Here is a 24,000-nt window from a genome sequence, read left to right on the forward strand (position 1 = left end):
AGTTTAAGGACAATGTAGGACTACTGTATCTAATTCGGTGCTTCTCAGTCTTTTGTATCTATCTATCCGCTCAGTCGAAGTCGACACTCGGTCACTCGTTGGATCAGTGTCCTCCAGTCAGTTCTATCCTGGGCCGCTTCTTTCAGATTGGCTATGTCCATTCCGGTATCCCTCTTGATGGTGTCAAGCCAGCGGGTTCTTGGTCGGCCTCTTCCTCTCTTGCCACTGACCATTCCGAGCATGATGTCCTTCTCCAGGGATTTTCTCCTTATAATATGACCGAAATATGCCATTCTACGCTTGGTGGTCCCAGCTTCTAGCGACATTTTCGGCCTGATCTGCTTAAGAACTTCTCCATTGGTGAGCCTCGCTGTTCACGGAATCCGTAAAAGTCTTCTCCAATACCAAAGCTCGAATGCATTAATTCTCTTCTGGTCATGATGTTAGTGTTTTTGTTGGTATTGGCTGAGTAATTCTAATGGACTACCATCAGTACCTGGGGCTTTTCGGTTGGCCAGCTGTTTCATTGCCCATACCACCTCATCCTCCAGGATGTCTGGCTCTAGTTCCAGTTCCAGTTGCTTCTCTTCTGCCTGTTCATTGTGATACAATGGAAATCAAGCAAAACAATTACTGGCACATTTCGTATTAACTGTTTTCTAAAATATTTAAAGTTGAGTATTCAGAGACAAAAAGTTACAAAATTTGTTTGCCTTGTCTTATCAATTATACTTGCGTATTCCAGAAACAGACGATCAAGCATTTTAAAGCTTTAGATTATAATTTTTTTTTAATCTGCGGCATACCAGTGCACGGTGATGCTCTGATTGCAAACCATCAACTGAATGCGTCTTGCGCTTATATAATACGGCAGGGCACAATTTAAAGGAAATTTGCTGCAGATAAACGATCACAGAGAAGCTTCCTCATTAGCTCGTTGTCTGCCAATATTTGCAAGTTTGTGAAATAGGAGCATTAGAGTAGCACTGTTTTTTACCATCCATATATTTTCTTTTACTTGCTTAATTAGAAGAGGACTGGTAGCGCCTCCGAAGTAAGGATGAGAAAGGAAAAAAAAAAAGTATCTTCAAACTGGAGATTTTGTCTTAATATTTACAACTGAGTAGTCACTCAGCTAAAGGCAGATAGGGATCAGATGGTGATGCAAAACTGGGTCACCAATTTGGACGATTACCAGAAGAGAATGGTTCCCTCCGACTTGACGTCCAGACATTTTCTGTCAACCAAATTTCATTATCAAAGCTTCGATCGACCATTTTATGTTTTCATCAATCGTTCAAGTATTTCTGGATAAAAATAGAAAAGTATTATAAGTAGTGTACCGACGCACTTTCTCAAATTTGCATTGTGTAGTTTTACAAAACCAACTTTAACAAAAGTACTCAACTTGTATTTTCTGTCCCGGAGGACATCGTCCGGTCTTTTATGTTTCCATCTTCTGAATAGTTTAATTGCTGAAAACTTTAGTATATGTAATTCCATTTTCTTAAAATTCTTCAGTAGACAAAACTTGAGTGATTTTTAGTATTCCACAGGGCATTCATTCCAAACAGTTACATTTGAGATACTAAAATATACCCGGATATAAATGTTTCTAGTGATTATAGTAAGGGAAATTAAAGAAACATCTTATTTTAGGAAAAAGTATTCGAAACCATGTTTGGATATTTGGGTGTGGGTTAAAGTTAACTATAGAAAATTACGGCGAGGACTACAATTAAAAACTAGATTAGTTGTTGAGTTTAGTGTTTCAGTTTACTCGGTGGGCGTGTTGTCAATCCCTGTGCAAGTGGAAATCACTCATGTTGAACAAGTGTCATCACAAGTTAGAAAATAGCTAACGTCTTGGGTATGGATAACTAAATGAGAACAATTGCCTTTGCAGATGGGGTAAAAGACTCGGTTCAAAATCCTCCAAAACTTTACCGAGTACGAGACACACAGGTACATGAAGAAGGTTGGAGGATATAACGGCCGAAATATTGTGACTATAACAACCTAGATGGTGACACAAGCCTGAATTTATTAGAATATAATAATTACTTAAGTACATAGAACAATTGTAGTGAGAGGGGTAATCTATGATGTGTCTGTTTATACAGCTGCTTTTATGAAGAGCTTTATTAAATCGGATACACCGATTTGCACAAATGATACATTCTTGGTGGCTAGTTTTTTTACCAAATTACTACCATGTTAGTAGTGTTCCTTTTGTTATAAGATTCACAATTAATTTATTGATTGAAGCCAACACTGCATGTGAAAATAAAATTCAACAATATACCCTGGACTGTCGTTAACGATTGTTTTTTATACAGTCATATCGTAGATAGGAAAAAGTTTCTTAGAAACTAGTTCTATAAATTATTACACTCTGGCTTTACACTCTGGCGCGGAATAAGTCGAGAGACGAACCGCGCCAAATGCCAACCAATCAGAGCAGTGGACACAACAGGGTTAAATTAGCCAAAGATGGCTGTAATCACAAACGAGATCATTCTTATTGTGTCTCTCAAAGAGTGGGGATATCAATATCGCTACACCACCATCATCTTAACATCGTCAACATCATCTCTACGTACACAACTCAACAAGCAACTCGCCCTAGTTCCAATACTTCACTGTTCGTAAATTACTTCACCATGTATCAACTGCGAACATACAACCTGCGAGAACTCCTGTACCAAGTGACCCAGGGTACAGCATTACAACTACAACTTCGTACGACATGTCCCGCAACCGGTTCAGTATCTTGGCCGCTACTTCTTAATACAGTATTTCAATTACCGTGTGCAACTGACTACGAGCTGGTATTTCTCATTCTTGTGTCTATGAATATTCGTCTAACTTCTCGGTATAGACTCTTTCACTGTCTCCTTCATTGCTATTCATACATCCATGACTATGCACACATACACTTTGTTCTCATGACGGCCTGTCTATTATTCTGTCTATTATTCTGTATACATGACGCACTCACAGACACACATGTTAACATATCAATAAATCTTCTCTTAACTATTCTACTCGATTGTGTCTCCCTTTTCTCTCTGGCACATAAATGTATTATTCATTTTCTTCTTTATTATATCGACCGTGTGATGTGCAAATGAGACTCATTCTCGTTACCTCTCATCGCCCGGTCCTTACAAACTATTTAGATATTGAAGTCATTATAATCCTCACGCAGAATCAGTTTGACATTGTGATATAAGGTTGGGACCCATAATTACAAGCACTGTCTGTCAATTGAACTGCTCAAAATTTCCAGCGATTTAGTTTCATTTAGACTTCAGTCTACCCAAGACTATGATACAAAACAGTACACTCAGATATTACACAGTGGGAGCGAGTAAGGAGTCTCGTGACTGCAAAGCGAAGTTCTTACAACTGAAGGCTTCCTTGAGAGATGCTTGCATCATCTCTCTTGACACATGGGAGGGCATAGCTATTGATCGTAGCAGGTGGAGAAGGATTGTGCAAGAGGGGACAGCTACTTTTGAGAAATCTCGAGTTGCACATGAGAAATTAAGGAGAGATGTCAGGAAGGGCATCGCTGTTACACTTTCAGATGGGAAGGGTCTTCCTATGATGCTGACATGCAGTGTCTGTGCAAGACCCTGCCTCAGTAAAGCTAGACTCAAGAGTCATCTTCGTAGTCATAAAGCGAGACAGATGAGTAACAACCTGGCCACTGGTGGTGGTGCTACACACTATACTAATCATATCTGTCAAGCATGTGGAAGAGAGTGTAATTCGGCAGGAGTACTTAAACGACATGCAAAGGTACATGAAGCCCAGTTACAACTACAGCCGGCTATTACCGGTAAAGGTTTTAGCTGCCAATTCTGTACAAGTCATTGTAGATCTTTAGCTGGGCTAAAAAGTCACATTCGATCACAGCACCAATAACAGTTAAGCTTCGTGCAATGGCCATACTCGATAACAAGGAGGCAGCCATCATCATGTATGTATGTATGTATGTATGTATGTATGTATTTATGTATGTATGTATGCGAATACATATTTGGAAAATGGCTTTGGCCTTCTAACGCATATATGAATACGTGAGCGAGTGAATATGATATATAATATACTTAGTTTAACAGTCAGTCAAGGGTGTATGCCATGTATATATGTTGTTGGTGTTTAATAAAAAAAAACCATAATCCTATGGTTAAAGGTGTTTCGGAAAAATGCGTTCCACCATTTTAAATATCCAGAACTGCATTATCCAATATGCCATTTCCTTTGTAAGACGTCGGGGTTTGATTTGAGGGTAATTTGGGTGCTATTTCTAGCAGATGAAGCGACTACGCAGAAGCTGCATCTCTGCTGGTTTCAGTGTATGCCTATATGTTTGATAATATGGTTGTATTTAACTACTAAATGAGGTAGCTGAAGTGAATATCATCTTGTAATTAGCCCTTACTCATGTGTAAACAAATCTTATGTATTTATATGGAAATAAATGTATCATCTACATGAGAGAACTTCTAGTTATTTAGAACAGTTATTCTATCGTTAAGTTGATTCCCGACTATTTCAATAAATGTTATCTCATCTTAAAAGGAAATTTGCTATTTGTTTATCGGAGAAGAAGAGAACATATTAAAAAAATATATAAACGAAACGGGGAAAAGAAATTTGTTAGGAAAAAATAAACTAATTCTTGCTTAAGATTGAGAAAAATTGGAAAGTTCAAGTGAATTCATATTGCCTTAAACAATAGCTGAACAAATTTAATCTAAAAACAGATTTATAGAAAAATATTTCTTACAAACAGTGTCTCCAAATATATACTTATCTGCATGTGGTAAATATAGTCATGCGACTATATTTTCTGGGTCATAGGAGTATGTGTATATAGATAGGTATCTCTGTGAGAATATTATAACATGAATAACCTGCGTGTGTGAGTGTGAGTTAGTGTGCAAGCATATGTGTGTGTGTGTGTGTGTGTGTGAAAGAGAGAGAGAGAGTGTGTGTGCGTGAGTGAGTGTGCAAGCCACATATATATACATATATATACATATATATATATATATGTATATATATATATATATATATATGTATATATATATATATATATATGTATGTATATGGGTATAAGTAAGTATTTCATTTATTCCTTTGCCGCATTTATCACTGATGAATTAACTCTGAAATCGGGTCCGATATGGTAATAACGGAATTTTTCTAGAAATTTCTGTCGGCTTTCTTCGAGACACGTACTTACAGTGATATATTTCTTTATTGCCCTCAAGGGGCTAAACATATATTATATGGTTATTGACGAAGTGTCTATTTTCGGCATATTTGACATTAGAAAATTTTTTTCTTTTGCCCTTGTTTATAAGTTGTTTATATATATATATATATTATAAATTCGCTTAGAGTAACGTTAAGGGTATGCAAATAAAACTCCAATTTCATTATGCCAGCTACCGTCTAATGATACTGACTAGTGAGTCAGTTTTTCGGGGTTATGTCATGGTTCTATCCTACCAGGTACACACAAAAAGTGGCTGTGTGGTAAGAAGCTTGCTTCCCAACTTCATGGTTCCGGGTTCAGACCCACTGCGTGGCACCTTGGGCACGTGTTTTCTACTTATCCTCATCTTGTTTGTTGTGCTTTGTACTGTAGCCTCGGATCGACCAAAGTTTTGTGAGTGGATTTGGCAGACGGAAACCGAAAGAATCCTGCCGTGTGTGTGTACGTGTGTGTGTGTGTATACGTGCGTATATGTGTGTGTGTGTGTGTGCGTACCCCAGCTATCGCTTGACAACCGATGCTGGTGTGTTTATGTCCCCGTAATTTAGCAGTTCGACAAAAAGACTGATAGAGTAAGTTTTAGGCTTACAAAGTATAAGTCCAGAGGTCGATTTCTTCGACTAAAGCCCTTTAAGGTGGTGCTCCAGTATTGCCACAGTCAAATAATTGAAACAAGTAAGAAGGTAAAAGAGTAAGACACTCTCCATAACGATCATGAAATTTCAGGACTCCAGAACACTGTTTATTGACGAACAAATACTTTAAGAAGGAATTGTTATGCAAAACTGATATGTCCAGTGGACAAAGTATAAGTCCAAAGGTCGATTTCTTCGACTAAAACCCTCCAGCATCACCGCAGTCAAATGACTGAAACAAGTAAGAGGGTAAAAGATCGTATTACAGATAAAGTAAATATGTGGCAGCATACATCTCTAAACAGCCGTATTAGCATACATACAATCAACGTATAAGATACACCCACAAAATATTGAGTTTTTACTTCTAACGTGTGTTCTTAGTACGCCAGCGCTAAGATGAACGTAAACATTTTATATCATTTGCTGAATGGGCAAGGAATGATCTTGGATGGAACTACAAAACGCCTCTCTCTCTCTCTCCATATATATATATATATATATATATATATATATAATATATATATATATATATATATATATATATAGGGGGAGTTTACGAAAAAAACAAAAAGACGTAGACAGGTGGTGTACAAAACAAACAGATGTATAACGCTCAGGAATAGAAAAAGTATTTTACGTTTCGAGCCTACGCTCTTCTACAGAAAGGGACACAGAAAAAACAAGGAGAGAAACAAGGAGAGAAAAATATATAGTCCCTACTCCTTAATATATATATATATATATATATATATATATATTTTATTTTTTATTTTTTATTTTTTATTTATTCTCCTAATTTAACACTGACTCCTTGACCACTCCCCCAAGTATGATTTTTTGCGCTATGCCTACCCCCAAAAAGTCCCCCACCAACACCCCTTTAAACCTGCCTAAATGTATAAATGCCAATACAATTCTTGTTAACTAGCTTCCTGAAGATTTCTCTTGAATGAAACAGTTCTAGTCCTGTAGAAGCTCCTTCTATAATATATATATATATATATATATATATATATATATATATATATGCAGTATAACATACTGTATGCCCTACTCCAAATTATCAACCAACTTGCAGCAAATTGTAGCAACCAACTCATCAACAAATTGCAACAACAGCGTGTCCACGTAGTGAATACAACCACACAGACAATATTCGATCGCACTATATACACAAAGGTCGACTGAGAAACAATATAGTGACTGCCTGAGAGGCAGATATATTACAGGCATATGACGCAAATGCGTGGAAGCATAAATGTATAAAATACATGCAAACATATTCACATTGACACATATACACCATAGCCAAGCGCAACCACAATGGAAACAACCAACATTATAAACTCTGAATGATTAATCTCTTTTGTATACGTTTCCGTTTTTTTTTATATAAGTTCGTGATTGCTTGACATCTCACCGAAATTTTAAAACATTCATACCACATACTCTCACCATCTAAATTGTAAAGTTGCAATCTATTATTCAAACGCCGATTGAATGAGTGCGAACTTATTCGCACGAGACCGATGGCATCAGCCTACTGATTTCTGTTGATATGTGCGTGTGTCAAACAGAAATGTTATTCGTGCTTGTGTGCGTATTACAGATAAAGTAACTATGTGGCAGCATACATCTCTAAACAGCCGTATTAGCATACATACAATCAACGTATAAGATACACCCACAAATATTGAGTTTTTCTTCCTAATGTGAAGAACTGAAGTTAAAGAAAGGTAACAAGATCAACAGTTAATGACATGCGATTTTGATAGTTCTTAGGTTCTCATCACTTCCGTTGTAGCACTCCCTTGTTTAGTCATAAATAATTTATCAATTGTTTTCTTAGAAAATATTGTAGTATGAACATGCCAATAAAACAATTGGCGGATCTTTTCGGTTTGAACGGCAGTTTTTTAAATAATTTCCACGTAACTAAACAATTTTAAACTTCGTATACTGGTAGAATGCGTTTATAAAACATCTTTTTCTCTTGACTTTATTGAGAAAATTCTATAGTTTGTAAGATATTTGTTGTTGTTTTTTCTTCAATTTCTGCAACTTCAACCAATCAATGACGTCTATTGAGGTAAAAACATTCTGTGCCGTATGAATATGTCCCTCGTTTAAGAAACATATTGGGTTTATTTACATTTATGAAGAAAAAAAGATACCCTTCCCCCCACCCCTAGCCCTAACCCTAACCCTAAAACATATTGAAATGCAATAGATCGATACTAGGGTGACAATTTCATATACACCGATAGAAAAAAACTGCCGTTCAAACCGAAAAGATTCCAATTAGCTTTACACCTGAACTAAATATGCTTACGTATAACCAAACGCGTTAACCCAAACTATGTAATACGTTTATAATATTTTTTCCCCAAAGGGCTGCCATAGCAGAATAGGTAGAGTACCAAATAAGTTGTTTGTGTTTTTGATTTCAAATACTTTCAAGCCTCACTTAGCTTTTCTGTGGAATCGATGAAAAGGTACCAGTAATAAAAGGTGAACTGTTTCAATTACAACAACCTTCTCTATTAAATACGTAACCTTATACCAGCATAAAATATCAATATTTTTTTTTTTTTTCTTTTAGAAATATCTTGTTCAGTTCAGACGCTGCCATCATACCACAAAACGAATGGTTATACGCTTCTATGTTCAAAATATTTCTCTACAGGACTGTAATTGCTCAAAATATCCTTCTTCGCTGTGGAATTCAATAAACTGTATATAATACGTAACATCAAAAACATCATTTGAAAACCAGAATTATGGCAAAATTTCTCCTACAGTCTAAGAAAATTATTATTTAATCGTAATCATATGCCCATAAGCAAAATCCTTATTTACACACACGCAAACGTGCGCATGTATATATAAATACACACACATACATCATACATATATATATATATATATATTATATATATATATATATATATGTGTGTGTGTGTGTGTGTGTGTGTGTGTGTTGTGTGTGTGTGTGTGTGTGTGTGTTGTGTGTGTGTGTGTGTGTGTATATATATATATAGTCTATTTAGAACTTAAGTTATTTGATCTATACATATATTTCCATGAACGTCCATTTCAATATTTGCAGCTGGTGGAAAAAAATATTTCTTTGAATTTTAAATAAAATTAAAATGTTTTGGAAAGTTTTATGATTTTATTGATCAGAGAAATATTGTTGTGTGACATCAAATTTAACATTGTTGAACAAAACGTTTAGAAGATAGATTTGTTTACTTGGACGTCGAAACCTGAATGATTTCACCAAATTTGAATTAACACTATTTTTTTTTTTTTAGTATAAGATTTCAATTCGATAAATTCATCAAATCTACATGTCTTCTGCTATGAATTCATAATCTTTATTGATGAAATAATCTGTGTAAAAATGTATATAAATATATCCATTCATTTATATATATATAATATATATATATATATATATATATATATATATATATATATATATATATATATAATATATATATATATATATATATATATATATACATACATACATACATACATACATACATACATACATACATACATACAACATACATACATACATACATACATACACGCATGTAAATATGGAAACTATTCGTCTAGATATAGCCAGATTTATGCGTTTTTTGATAGCATCAATACATCTATTTATCAGCATCTTTACTTCTTTATATAGATGGTTTGATACATCATGCATGTAAGTAGGAGAGATCTATGCAAATGTACACAGATGGAAATTAAGATACAAGAGACACGTACTTACATGCACAGAAGACGTACGTGCATGCATACAGACATACATACATACATTACAGTAAAACAGGGAAGGATTTTATAGGCTTATGAATTTTCTCCTCTTAATCGGAAATTGTTAATACGTAATTTAGAAGATTTTCCGGAGATCTCATCGTCTGGAGAAACCGATAAAAACAAATACTGGCATGATATTGCTATTTATATTTTATATAGACTCAGTAGCTTTTAAATATAATGGTAGAGTACAACGGAGAGCAAACTATACGAAGAGAAAGTAGAGGTAATATCGACATAATTGCGTATATGTCTTGATTTTTTTGATCTTTGATTATAACGATTTTATAAGTGATAAGCTAAGATTACCAGTGAGTCGCCGTTAAAAGGAAATCTTTTGTGCCCACACCAGTTACTGTATGTGATTGATGGTTGGTGGTGGGCCAGTGCCAAACAAATATCTCTTCCCAATAGGAATCCGTTAAAGTGAGCAAGTATTTCTTCCTGAGTGTAGGCATGATCTAATGACCTTTCCTAACTCTCTCTTTGAATCATGAGATGTCATACACACTCATATGTCTGTTTAGTCGCTTGGCGCTGAAAACCTCCATTTGTTTACTTCCACGTCCAACTGAGCTACATTAGAGTAGATTCTATTTCGGTTATCCTTTTCTTTTTTTTTTTTGTAAATTTACATACTTTTCTTTAATTCTACGTTTTCCAGATGATACTTCGCTCAACATAACAGACTTTCGGCGTCTTACGATTAAGAAGTGTTCTTTGATTTTTAATTATTTGTATCCCAATGCTTGACAATTTTCATTCATTTTTAAGAATATATCGTCGACTTTTACATATTAAAAAAAAAAAGAAAGAAATTCATTTTCTCAACTTGCATTTTTTGCTGTGGAATGGCACTAGGCAGTCAGTCGAACGATTTCTTCCGCACCATATATCCAGCACTCCATTTACATTCTACTTTCACTGATTAAAGACCATTTTACACACTCAAATTGCCGTGGGGAATTACAACCGTGTTTCGTGGTCTGCTACCACAACAGCTCCTTTATAGGATCCAGTTAGCTCAAGACATCATCAGGAGGAACCACGTCCGGTTTCGGCCCCTAAATATGACTGTCTAGGCTTGTCATTTCTCTACTTCCCACTTGTTCGGTGTTGGTTAGAGCTTGCTATTGCAACAAGCCTTCCCTTCATCTCCCCAGGTGGTGTTCAATTTGTAGTAATAGTTATATTATATCGATGATCTTTGTCTAGCCTATCAATCAAACCGTGCTATTGTAATTTGTTGTCATTTATTCTGGAGAGTGGAGTCTTTGAGTGATCATAGCCTTTTTTTATGTCTTTTAAGGCTGGTTTGAACATTGTAGCGATGTTGCTGAGAAAGCTCTCGACTTTGTTTCTTGTTACTCGCTTGTCACAAATGTTGTTTCTACCTGACAATCTCAGCTTTACTTCTCTTTTGTTGAAATTAATCTTTGGTTCAAAAATCCCCATTATACACCAAAGTGATTCAATTGAACGGAAATACCTATTTCTTTACTACCCACAAGGGGCTAAGCATAGAGTGGACAAACAAGGACAGACAAAGGGATTAAGTCGATTACAGTGACCCCAGTGCGTAACTGGTACTTAATTTATCGACCCCGAAAGGATGAAAGGCAAAGTCGACCTCGGCGAAATTTGAACTCACAACGTAGCGGCAGATGAAATACCGCTAAGCACTTCGCCCGGCGTGCTAACGATTCGTCCAGCTCGCCGCCTTAATGATAATAAAAATGGTGATGATGTTGGTGACAAACATTAACTTTCCTCAGTTTATGAAAGCCAAGAGTTTACCAGAAACTCTGGTGGTAACAACGAAAATGAAGCTGGACCAATGGTTCAATTCGGATGCTGACTGATCTGACCACAGCTGTTACCCTAAGACAGCGTCAGCAGATAAAGGAGTAATGAGAAAGAAGTAGACCAGCGAAGAAAATAGGATAGTGATGCATTAGGAATTATCCCTAAAGATTTGAACAGACAGATAGGGGAAACAGGCATTGAAAAAAGAAAAAGATATAGTTTAGTGCAGCTCCAGAAAAACAGTGTTATTAGGGGACAGTTAGGATGTTGGGAAGTTTCTTGGCATCTAAGGTTACTTGTTGTAGCCCAATATTAGAAATCTTTCTTTTTGTTTAATCTGTTATGCATACTCTACTCTTTACTCTTTTACTCTTTGTTTCAGTCATTTGACTGCGGCCATGCTGGATCACCGCCTTTAGTCGAGTAAATCGCCCCCAAGACTTATTGTTTGTAAGCCTAGTACTTATTCTGTCGGTCTCTTTTGCCGAGCCGCTAAGTTACAGAGACTTAAACACACCAGCATCGATTGTCAAGCGATGTTGGGGGGACAAACACATACATACATATATATATATATATATATATATATATATATATATATACATATATACGATGGGTTTCTTTCAGTTTCCGTCTACCAAATCCACTCACAAGGCTTTGGTCGACCCGAGGCTATAGTATAAGACACTTGCCTAAAGTGCTGCGCAGTGGGACTGAAGCCGGAACCATGTGGTTGGTAAGCAAGCTACTTACCACACAGCCACTCCTACGCCTATTGTTTGAAATAAGAATGATAATGATAGAGAATAAATTCTAAGTCTGCCGCCACATTATTAAAAACTTTTCTGAAAATAAACCTTTAAAAAAACTGACCTTTATTTATTGATTGGAAACATTTTATAACAGTCTTCTAATCCTACAACTATTTCAAAATGAAGATGCAAATGAATATCAGCTACGTGCTAATCTCCAACCCACTTGGCCCACACTTGCCTCTCTCTTCAAACATAACTATGAAAAGCATACATTTTACCTTTACTTCTTTCGTGTAAAGTCGCAGTATTCTCCACAGTGAAAGTAAATTAACTATTAACTTACTCTTCACGGATAGAGGGTCCTTAGGTGTTTAGAAGGTGTTGTTAGCTTTAGTTATAAACATGTACGTCGCCATATTATTAGTTTGACGTAGAGAGTGAATAAACAAGCGTGAGTTGTGAAAGGATGATAGCGAAAAATTATTGATGATGGTTGCGGGAAATTCAAGAGTTTACACATAATTATGTCTGAATTAAAAGAAATTTCGGATTGTTAGTTGCCGAAAAATCGATGGTGTACTCATGTATATATATATATATATATATATATATATATAATAAAATATTAGGGAATAAATCCAAACTTACAGGGAAAAATCAGATTTAGGATTGAATCCAATTTTATAGTAAAATATTATATTATATTAAATTAGAGATAAAACCACTATTAGGCAAATTAAACAATGAAAAACTTAAGCCAATACATAAAATTAATTAATTTATATTATTTTAAATATATATTAAAAGTATTAAAAGTTTAATAAAAGATAATGAGTAAAACACTACGGTCGTTTCATGGCTGTCCAATTCGTAATAATTCGAGTTATGGTTACAGTCAATCTTCAGGTGATTGACTGTAACCATAACTCGAATTATTACGGATTGGACAGCCATGAAACGATCGTAGTGTTTTACTCATTATCTTTTATTAAACTTTTAATACTTTTAATATATATTTAAAATAATATAAATTAATTAATTTTATGTATTGGCTTAAGTTTTTCATTGTTTAATTTGCCTAATAGTGGTTTTATCTCTAATTTAATATTATATATTATATATATATATATATATATTATATATATATATATATATTATATATATATATATGGGTGCGTGTGTGTATGTATGTGCATGTGCGCCTCGTGTATAAGTTCTCATTCCCAAAACCTTCCTATATTCTTCTGACCTACCGTTAACTACCTTCACATCTCAGCTAATAACCGTAATATTTTCATAACATGGCAATCAATATATGTATCACTTAAAAGAGAGAAAATAATTGGAAATTGTTAACCCTTTCTATCATTTTACAGATGAAGAACTCTGACACATGCGGGCATCACATCTATTCACGTGCGCATGCATTTATGTTAAACATAGATCAACATTTCGTAGTGCTGGACACAACAGATGGTAATTAAAAGAGGTAGTTATGGGAACCTTGCCAATACGCCAACGGCTTGCTCGCTATGTGATGCCTTTCGAACGATTGTTATAGTTTCTGTAAGCTATCAATCAATACATCTATTTACCAATCTAGCCATATATTCTTTACACTGGTTAGCGTATTTATTTCTTGTTTTCTGCAACCGATAGTTGGTCTTGAAAGCTAGCATTGATTCCAAACGATATCAAGACAAGAATCTATGCAACTAAAAAATTCATACTATTCGACTAAAACATTCATATTTATACGTATCCGGATTAATTTGCATATGGCCAATTTTTTCTATGTTTATCTGTAAAAGGCTCAAATAAATGGAAATCAAAAACATTAATTTTTTTTATTTTTTTTTGGTGGGGGTTATCAACGAAACTCTTCTGTTACTTCTATTATTTATTAAGCACACTAAAATTTGTTGGTTCAACGAATCAGTAACCCATGTTCCTAATTCACACCGATTACATCTTTAAAATCACACCACATACACCCAAGTGCTCTCTGCTGTACTGCAAAGGTATTGTGCAGAACTCTTGAACACACGTAAGTGTGGAAGATGCGTTGCTATTGTAAATACCACAAAGAAAATTCAAGATTAACCTACAATAAAGGAACATCAAAACACCAAGCTTTCTTTCAAAACGACGTGCATCCTGGGCAAAAGGGAAAGCTTGCTTTATTTCAGGAGGGAACATCGTGGAACTGTCATTTGCACCTGATAGTGGAAGTTGAGCTCCTCACTTAACCAACAGTCAGCCATTTTCAAGTATAATTAATATCAAAATCGTTCTGACGGTGACCATCTTTTCTTTTATAGGTATAAATTACGTTATCCAGAGTCTTGTCTCTTTTTAATGAAATAGGATTTGATAGGAAGATTTGACTGCAATTTCAAGCAATTTGTGCGACCGCGTAGAATTTCCGTCCTTGGTTCACTTTATATATGGTTTTAGATTTTGGCACAATTTGAAAGGATTTTCATTAGGGAAAAACGTAGGGAGGATCCTCCTAAATTGCAATGCTAATTTAATCTACAACTTTTATAGTAAAACTCCAAGTATTCACTAGAAAAACTATTTAAACGGTACCTTCAATAATGTCATTTTTTCCCCTTGCTCACAGAATATTCTTTATATTAGTTAAATATTCCTAGATATATGTCTGTGTGCTTGAGTTGTGTCCACGTGAGAGCTTTTGAACATGTGTAGGATTCGAGGAAATACCATTTAGAAAAGTAGGATATTGCCGTCACAAAAGCTCCAATCAAATTCATTTTCACTCATTCTGCAACCTTGTGACCGTGAGCTTATTCATGCTTGTGTGTTTGCGTGTGTGTGTGTGTATGTGTGTGAGTGTGTATGTGAGCATGTGTGTGTGTGACAGAGAGAGGGAGAGAGAGAGAGAGTGTTGGTGTGTACGTAAGTGTTTTGTGTATTTTTTGTGTGTGCTTTTGTATCTATGGTAATGTGTTGTGGTTGTGTGACATTTAATTATTCTTTATTTACTTGACTGAAATTAATCTTATCTCAGTGAAAGGGTTGCATAACTACCAGACATCGACTGCTTGACTGATGTCTGTTATTGTCTGGTTTGCATGCTGAAATGTCAAACCACAGTGAAAAGGTATACTCAAGATAAGACTGGCTTTATGCTTATGTTTATTTATTTATTGTTCTTAATTAAATATGCTCCTGAGATGTTAACTTGTCATTCTTCAGCTTTATCATAACTGGTACCGACTGCAAGCAAGCTCACCTTCTTCCATCAACACTTACAAGGTTACAATGACATCGCTGCTAATAAAAGATTGCCCTTATATATATCTGTAAAGCTGACTTTTTAGTGATAACCTCATCTTATCAACATACTTTCGATGAACAGTGAACAACAATCGTATTATAGTTTTATATAAATGAAAAAAAATATTTAATTATTTCAAGCATAAAAATAAATTCAGCCATTAAAATAAAAGAAAATAATGTTGATGGTTAACCAGTATAATTTTTGTCGAGTAACAGAAGGTAACGACTAACGCATTTTCAGTGGATGTGCAGCCTTTACCGTAACATGCGAAAATGTTAGGAAGAAAATCAAGTATGCTTACTGAATCTACATTTTGGGGGGGGGTAGAATGCGGAATATTATTGCCAAGATAAGCTAACATGCGATATTTTGTTGTTTGTTCCTTATCGAGCCATGCCTGGCTCATAAGGGCCGGTTTCCCGGTCTCTTGGCGTATAGGTTCCCCACCTAGACGGGACGCCGGTCCATCGCAGGTGAGCTGCAAGATGCAGGAGGAAAGAGTGATAGAAAGTTGTGGCGAAAGAGTCAGCAGAAGTTTCTGCCGGAGCCGCGTGGAGCTTAGGTGTTTCGCTCATAAACATACACATCGTCCGGTCTGAGATTCGAACCCGCGATCCCTGACCGCGAGTCCGCTGCTCTAACCACTAGGCCATGTGCCTCCACACATGCGATATCATCTGCAATATAACTAGAAATCCATGCAGGTGAAAGCGTATTCAAAGTTTGAAGCATTAAACAGCGGGAGTATATTACATGGTGCTGATATCTCATGCTAGTTTGATTTAGCAACTGCCATATGAATTTGTTTCCTTTCGAGAATAGTTTGCATATGAAATCTGTAAGGGGAACCTCTAGTTGATCATTCGACCATCTAGAAAGAGCAGTCAAGTCTCACTCAAATCACCTTCTACTATTATTGGATAATATAGTTCTACATAACTCTAAAATGACGGGGTGGCTTGAATGCCTTTGTTATGTTCACTCAATACCGATTTGGGGCTTAAACAACACGGATTAAGTGGGTTAAATTCTGATGTCAAAAAATGTTACAAATTTATTAGTTTAAAACGTAAAATAAAATATGTCAACATTTTTCAAACTTTGATACATGGCATGCTGAAAATTTATAGTATCTTACTATCTTTGTAATTATATCAACTGTACAATCAATAGAAGCCATGAAAATCAGAATTTAAAACACTATGAAATATCATATATGTTACCTAGTTATTTTCATTGTATTTTTTTAAACTGCATTTTTTTTAATTTACCTTCAATACAAGAATATCGTCGAAGTCTCGTTGAAGCTAATTAGTAGACTCCTGTCTTAACTAAGTGTGGTTAGTTAAGGAATTGGTGCTTTCTAATTATACACGTGTGTGTATGTGTGTGTGCACGTGTGTGTGCACGTGTGCGTGCGCGCGCATGTACTTCAGGTTTTAGATTTTATTTTTAATTTAAGTTTATTGAAGTACGGTCGATGATGACACAAATTTCAAGAAAATAACTAATTCGAAATCATTATACCAAGAAATTTTATATGAATTGTAAGACATAAATATTTCCTTTCACTTAATAACGTTTGCATTTTTCAACAACTTTCATGTAATAAATCATTTTCTTTAATTCTTTCTCCCTCTCTTCTTCCAGGAGTGCAAGTAATGAAGAAAATGAGCTTCTAAGTGCCGGTGCAATAAAAGTAGGTTGTTTATTTAAATCTTCTATTGTGTGTGTGATATTTTCCTCTCAGATAATAGCTCATTAATGCAAGTATATGTATTGCACGTATTTAATGTAATATATTATTGTATTGAAACTTTTAATTGTATATTTTTGTACGCAAATTTATTTGTGTGAGTGCATTCAATAACCATATCTGTATTTTAAGTAAATATTTTTGGACCTTTATTCCACATCAACATAAACAATTAGACACACTAGCAGAGACAGCATTCCGAATGTTCAATCCTAGAAAAGGATTGCGGACTCTTCTCTAACATCGGCATAACACGAAATGAACCGAATCTTTTCGAGGTGTGTACAATTTGTATAATTAGCTACTTATTAGCTAAGACCAAAACCTTAACTGAAATAATGTACCACAAATGTTGTTATATACTTTAGATTTACCTGTTGGGGTTACAGTTTTTCTCTTTTTTTTTTGCGGGTTGGAGATATATATATATATACATATGCACTCCAACCTTCGGGGAATTTCGACTCAGTGACTGCCGTTGATTTTTGCTTTTATCTGTATCGATAAGCGAAGATCAATCACTACCAGTGTCAGAAACTATCAGTATGACGCTAACTGGTGTCACAAGAACCACCTGATCGATCAATGATATTTAGTATGCCTAAGGCATCCAACATTTCTTTCATCTGTTTTAATCTATGAAAACTGTTTATACTGAATCACCTAGCGCCAGGCAACCTGTTATCCTGTCTTTATCAGTCTCAAAGCATTTATTTTAGTTTTCTTCAAAACAGTTTTATTTTATTTCCAAATAATCTAATTCCATCTACTAAAAACTTTATTGAAAATTGTCATTCGATAAGCTTAGATGCTGAAATTCTTGACTATAGAACTTCAATTCATTTCAAAAAATTTTTCTTCAAACATTTTAAGTATATTTTTATTAATTAATCTTGAAAGTCTGTGACAAAACAGTAACATACTAGGTTGAAGAATTCCGGTATCTTATTCTGTATACTTGACTTGAAACCTAGACCGAGTTTACTTTCATTTTTTTTTTCTTGAGTCAATAAAATTGGCAACTTCGATTAATATGCTACACCTCAAAACATTGTAAACTTATGTCAGGTAGAGATCATTATATACTCCTGGCGGTTTTTCATTTTTCTGCGAAACCGAATTTTAATCCTTACATTTCCATAAGTGATGTTGTTGTTGTTGTTATTGTTGTTGTTGTTGTTGTTGTCCTCCAGCCACGTGGTCCAAGAAATTCTTCTTTCTAACGAAACTAGTGCCGCTGAATCACCGACCTTATCTCTGGCAACAGCATGTGACCCACCTTGACCAATAGCAGCCTATTTTCTAGTAGCCATCTTGACCTTGACCTCCTGTATTTCTCCATTCGGTAATCTGAGCCTGAATGAGCCATCCTTCTGTTGGGAGTCCACGAAACTTTAATTTGATTGAAGCAAATACTGTAAATGTGTTTTAGATAATAATACATGTAACTCCTAACTAAATGTGTTGAGTGCCATTTTCTTTCGCTTGACCATGCACTTGTGCGAGCTGGCAGAAACGCTAGCACGTCGGGCGAAATGCTTAGCGGTATTTCATCTGTCGTCACGTTCGGAGTTCAAATTCCGCCGAGGTCGACTTTGCCTTTCATCCTTTCGGGGTCGATAAATAAAGTACCAGTTTCGCACTGGAGTCGATGTAATCGACTTAATCCCTTTGTCTGTCCTTGTTTGTCCTCTCTATGTTTAGCCCCTTGTGGGCAATAAATAAATATATATATATATATATATATATATATATATATATATATATATATATAAAGAGAGAGAGAGAGAGAGAGAGAGAAATAGAAAGAGAGTGAGAGACAGACAGACAGACAGACTGACAGACTCAAGTATAATTCTGACTTACACCGAATAGAGGAACCAATTTGAATCTAACATAGCAATCGTTGATTTGTCCAACTCATGTACTCTCTTTCTTTCCCTCCCTCCATTTCTCTCTTTCTCTCTCTCTTTTTCTCCCTTTCTCTCTCTTTCTCTCTCTCTCTCTCTCTGAGTCAAATTTCAAAACTATTTTGAAGAACACCAAAATACACATTGTTCTGCAGAATTATGTAATAGTCATACTATTTCAAAGCACAAGTTTTCGTTTGGTTTTCGTTTGTTTTTGTTGTTGAGTACAAATATTTCTTATATATAAACATTCTGTTTTAAACCAGCGATTACCTTCATGATTAGCTCAGTTTTTCGGTTAACAAAACCGTTCGGGAGAGTATTTCGGGCATATATTGCTGCTCGTCATGTCAATTCTTCAGGGACTGTTTGGGATTTCGTTGTTGCTATTGTTTTGCATTGAATGATTCTATATTTAGATTGTTTGTAGTCTTTGCATTTTGCCCCAGATAATTTGTAAAATATGCACCATTTTTCATTGCTCCTCTATTATGTCATTTATACTTGTGTAATTATCTACACTGGCATACACACACACAGGGGATGGGTAAGAGGGCTGTGATGAGTTTTCCATCAGACTTTTTTCAGAAGCCACTTGCAACAAACAGTCCTAACAGACACGTCAAAAGCAATTAACAGATGCTTTGTATAACAATATTGAAACAAGGTAACGTCTGTTTTCTTGTGATGCATGTCAAATAGCGAAGAGAATTCCAGACGATTACAGAAACCAGATACACACTCCACACGATGTAAACAATTTACTGATCTCCACGCATGAAAATTATTTATTAAACCAAAAATATAAATCTCAGCTTGTTTATTCTAAACCCCGATGCTGAAAAACCTTGCAATTATCTCTTTTTTACACATTTATCCCCATTTTTATGATTGATGCCATCATTTCTGAATAGATTATATTGTTGGTAGTAGTGGAGTGGAAAATTGCTAGTTTGTTGGACAAAATGCTTGGCGGTATTTCTTTCGGTTCTTTAACGTTCTCAGTTGCCCAGGTCGACTTGGCCTTTCACTCCTTTCGGGGTTGATTAAATAAATTGCAATCAAATACTGAGGTCGATGTAATCGATCAAAAACTTCAGGCCGTGTCCTTGTACCTGTAGTAGAAAAGATTATTATTATTATTATTATCATTATTATTATTATCATCATCATCATCATCATCATCATCATCATCATCATCATCATCATCATCATTATTATTATTATTATTATTATTATTATTATTATTATTATTTTTCTTTTCTGTTTATTGAAACAAAGCTCCGGTTTGTATGTCATCTCTTGCAGTTCCTGATAATTAGAATATCGATTGAGAACTGAATCTTCGTTTCCCGGTTCTTTTTTCGGCACCCTTTCTTTCAATGGGTAGCAGCCCACTTTTTCCCAAGTATCTGTACAGTTCACCGGCCAAAGCAACCGACATTAGTTTCTACATTAGTGGAAGGCATGTTATTCGTCTAAAGCTGGATGCAATATTTTCCTTTTCAGGATCCTTGGAACATAACAATGAATTTCCCTTTGTCATCCAGCTGGGTACTGCGCCTTCCTGCAAGCACTCATCTAGCCTTTATTCTATCCTTTCATGGAGTCCTCTCAGCTTCTTCATCCAATACCCTTGGACCTCATCCGGTCCTGGTTTCTTCCAATTTGGGTATTTTCTTAACAGCTTTTTTATCATTTCTGTAGTTATCTTTATGTCTTCTTGGACTTCTATGTTTTTGAGAGGAACGTCGACGAGTTAGAAGTAGCATAGCTAAGATATAGAAATTTATAAACAAAGTTTTAAAAAGCTCTAGTAGTCTACCTATAGTCACCCCATCGTAGGAATTTATCTCTGGAAAACCACATCATAGTTAAGTTATATATGTCTATAAGCATTATTAAATAATTATTGTTATTATTATCATTATTATTATTATTATTATTATTATTATTATTATTATTATTATTATTATTATTATTATTATTATTATTATCATTATTATTATAATTATATGTTTGACTTTTGCTTTACATTTGCACAAGCTGGCTCCAAGTCTCACCCAGAGACCTCAAGAGACAACAAGTTGGAAGTTCATGTTGGTGTTATGCCTAGGGTGCCATATATTTGGTTTTGTACTTAGTGCTGTACTAATGAATGCCTAAAAAAACCATACGAAAATTATGTTTGCTTTAAAACTTGAGATTACATAGAAAGTATTTTGCGTAGGATATGAGCAGTTCCCATGAGCACTATCTTCTGAATTTCTGTCAGTTTTGGGTTTCCTGGTATTATTATTATTATTATTATTATTATTATTATTATTATTATTATTATTATTATTATTATTATTATTATTATTATTATTATTATTATTATTATTATTATTATTATTATTATTATTATTATTATTATTATTATTATTATTACTACTATTGATTTGAGATGTACATGAAGCGTCTCTTTTCTTCAACAAAATTCTGTTCGTCTTCGAAATGAATCACAAAAATGTCCATGGTATTTGAGACTACCTTGACAATGCGTGCAAATTCTAGTATTGCTATATTCTAGAAAATTTCTATATCAGTCAATTATAGTTAATCTGTATATGTTTTTAATGAAATTATTGTGTATCACACTAATTGTGCTAATTACAAACGGGATGAAAGACACATTCTCTGTTTGCCATAATGTTTTTAGTTTACCCGTTAGGCCGCTGTAACTCATTAGCTTTTGAAGCTCGCTTCTATGCAACATTGTAGTCATTTGCTATTGCTATGTCAATAATTAATACGCTGCTGTCATTTTTGTCGTAGAAAATGACGTCATGCTTATGCGCTAACTGGAGAATCGTATGCTATATTTTTTCATATCGCCATTTTCTTGAAACATCAGTTCTTGCTTTCTATAGAGGTTTAATGGCTTGCATGAAAGACAATGTTCTCATAACGAAGACCATTTCTCTTATGTACGAATAATTTCCAAAAAGTCCTTGGCATGGTAATTACTACCAGATGAGCATTTACTTGTTCAAACAACAAGAACTACTACTTCTTTAAATTCATGTGTTAGATGCTGGGTGCTATTCTGATATGTTATGGGTACAGCTCTTAACGTAATTCTGAAACTAGATTAGCTTGGCAGGATGTGACAAGGCTATCTCTTGCAATCGTAAAAAGGATAAGCACCAGGCCTAAAAGAGACATAATGTTACTGTTATTTAGCGCAATTATCATAAATAGTGAACTGACTTCCTTTTCTTAAGTGAAACATAGCATTTGTCTTGACCTTTGAAACTCTAAATGTAACGAGATTTTGTTAAATGTCTTGAATTTCATTATATGAGTTTGTATAAGGTCTTCCTCGTATTGATTTAAGATATCTTTATTGTCGGTGTAGTTCTGACAAAGTTTTTCTCATAACCTTAATTCGTTTAGATTATATTATTTTCATGCTTAAACAGTATTTCAGTGCAAAATTACCAGCTTGGAGATATTCATGTACTCCCTTCTTTAAAATCAGTTTTTATTTATTCAAGTTAAAGAGATGTCCTTAAAAGAAGTGTTATTAACATTGTTCTCTGTCTTGATTCCGGAAAATGTTATCAACCATTGCCTGCAATGAATCAATGAAGCTTTCCATTTGAAATTAAGCCAACTGAGTAAAATCCATTGTCTCAAGTGGAAATATTGTCAAATAGGAAGAATGAGTAAAGTTTGTATTTAATTGCTAGTAATTACTGATTCTTGGCTCTCAAGTTGCTATGTGAAGGCAAATTAGTTAAAGTAAATGAATGTCTTGTCATTGTTTAATTAGCATGTTTTTGTTGTTTAGCCTTTGGTCAGGTCTAATCAACCAGATCTATGATGAAAGTCATTCCAATCATGACAATCTCATTTAATGTATAACAAGGACCACGTGGAGCTGTGTGTTCTTGTTTCAGTAAACTGATTCTCCAGTTAGTGCATAAGCAAGACAGTAAGGTTTGATTTGTTGGAGATTTGGTTGAAAATTCTAGTAGATTAAGTGACCGTGCAGAGATCTCCTTATAGACACATTGTCAGTTTTTTTTCTCCGTTGTGTCTAAAACATACACCATACAAACTAACACTTACGTATGCACACACATATTTACAAATTTATATGTTTAGGATGCACGTAATATTTTAATTAGTTATCAGTTGAGTAGAACGGAACTCCAAGATGTTTTGGCTTTGGAGCGCCTAACAATCTAGAATGGTTCAAACTTGAACACAAGCAATAGCACAGAATGTATCTGTAAAGGGATGTCCAAGTGTTATGACCTGGATGTAGGCTTAGAGTATAAGGAGATAGACGCTGAAACCCTTGCTTAAGGAACTATTCTTCCCTGAACGCCTTCTGGTGTTCAGCTCTCTCTAGAATTTCTTATTATCCAAACGATAGCATCTATGTTAACTTGAAATTCTTGAAATATGTTCATAACTATCAATTCATATATTTTTATATATATTGTATATAAAATGCTGATAAAATATACTGTTTTTTCGGGGCGGGGCGGGGCGGGGCTTATGAAAAGTTGCTATTGAGATATTAACTGACGTTTTTTTTTTTTACTTCATGGTGAAAGGCTTCAGCGGCCAACAAATTTCTTATGAATAGCCACAGTTCCATTATGAAGTAATCATCAAATCAAAAACCTCTACCATGCAGTC

General features: G+C 34.8%; 1 protein-coding gene across 1 annotated transcript in view; it reads left to right on the plus strand.

The window, feature by feature from the left end:
• LOC115219258 overlaps positions 1-24,000 on the plus strand; it is a 568,773-nt gene that overhangs the window by 380,728 nt on the left and 164,045 nt on the right. The window contains exon 2 of the mRNA XM_029789411.2: positions 17,290-17,338. Within this exon, the coding sequence (XP_029645271.2) occupies positions 17,290-17,338 (49 nt within the window). The remainder of the gene's footprint in view (positions 1-17,289; positions 17,339-24,000) is intronic.

Source organism: Octopus sinensis, linkage group LG14, assembly GCF_006345805.1.
Source record: "Octopus sinensis linkage group LG14, ASM634580v1, whole genome shotgun sequence".
NCBI classification, from domain to species: Eukaryota; Metazoa; Mollusca; class Cephalopoda; order Octopoda; family Octopodidae; genus Octopus; species Octopus sinensis.